The following is a 1,130-nucleotide window of genomic DNA, read 5'->3' on the forward strand; positions in this document are numbered from 1 at the left end:
ACACACACACACACACACACACACACACACACACTTTTAAGAAAGTCTTCCTGGTAGTTCTAATGCTGTTTAAAATTTGAGAACTGAAATTCCAGTCCCTACTTTCTAGGTACAAATCAAGACCTCAGTGTGCAGCTGCAGCTATTCCCTGAGCATCTGAAATCTGCGAATGGAAAGAAGGAACTGGAGAATTCCAGCCTTGGAAATAATCATCACCTGCCCACCAGCAGCCTGTACTTTGATCAAAGAATTCTGATGTTCACAGTAACATTTGCTAGTGTGAATGTATCCAGTTCTAGGACCATGGATAGATTTCAATAAAGGGCCATCCTCCAGTCTTGGAAAATATGTCATGGTCATTTTTTTCTTGGCAAAGCTTAAAACTGGGCCAGTCCTAGATAAAGCAAAACATTCTCTATGCCAAGGAATTTCACAGGGACCTCGAGATATAAACCTCATGGAAATCATACAATTCGCTCAAACAAATCTTCTGATTGTTGGCATCTTTCTTGTTTGGTCATTGACAGGAGGAAGTGATTGGAGACTTGAAACCAGGCACTGAATATCGCGTGAGCATAGCAGCTTACAGCCAGGCTGGCAAAGGGCGGCTGAGCTCTCCTCGGCATGTCACCACTTTGTCCCAAGGTAAAGTAGGTTCAAATTCATTAATAGGTGGCAGGCTGTTCATGCATCCTTCATTCAGCAAATATCAATAGGGACCTCCTGTGTGCCAAGCACTGTGCTAGGCTCTGGGAATTCAGTAGAGAACAAAAGTAAGCACAGCCCCTGCCCTCTCAGAACTTAGTGGGGTAAGTCAAAACATTCCCTCATTAGTGTGTAGTCACAGAGTATGATAGGTGCTTCAGCACTGTAGGAACATACAACACAGGGATAATGGAAGAATTCCCTGAAGAGATGACAACTAGTGGAGATCCGACAGGTAAGTAGGAATTAAGGTGAAGAAGGGGAGTGGGAGAAGAGATTTATAGGCAAAGGGAATGCAACTAATGTTTTTAGAGGTGGCACCAAGCTGGACGGTAGGGTACAAAGTTGGGTTGATGGTGGTCACTGCTGGCAAGGAGCTTTTTGTGGAAGGAGAAGCCAATGACAAATGAGTGACAGCAGCACTT

The 1,130-nt window shown here is 44.2% G+C and overlaps 1 protein-coding gene across 1 annotated transcript in view; it reads left to right on the plus strand.

Moving 5' to 3' along the window:
• The window catches only part of LOC105529472 (pikachurin-like), a 133,137-nt gene that overhangs the window by 104,262 nt on the left and 27,745 nt on the right, over window positions 1–1,130 (plus strand). The window contains exon 4 of the mRNA XM_011966628.1: window positions 528–645. Within this exon, the coding sequence (XP_011822018.1) occupies window positions 528–645 (118 nt within the window). The remainder of the gene's footprint in view (window positions 1–527; window positions 646–1,130) is intronic.

This window comes from Mandrillus leucophaeus, unplaced genomic scaffold (assembly GCF_000951045.1).
Source record: "Mandrillus leucophaeus isolate KB7577 unplaced genomic scaffold, Mleu.le_1.0 Scaffold119, whole genome shotgun sequence".
Lineage (NCBI taxonomy): Eukaryota > Metazoa > Chordata > Mammalia > Primates > Cercopithecidae > Mandrillus > Mandrillus leucophaeus.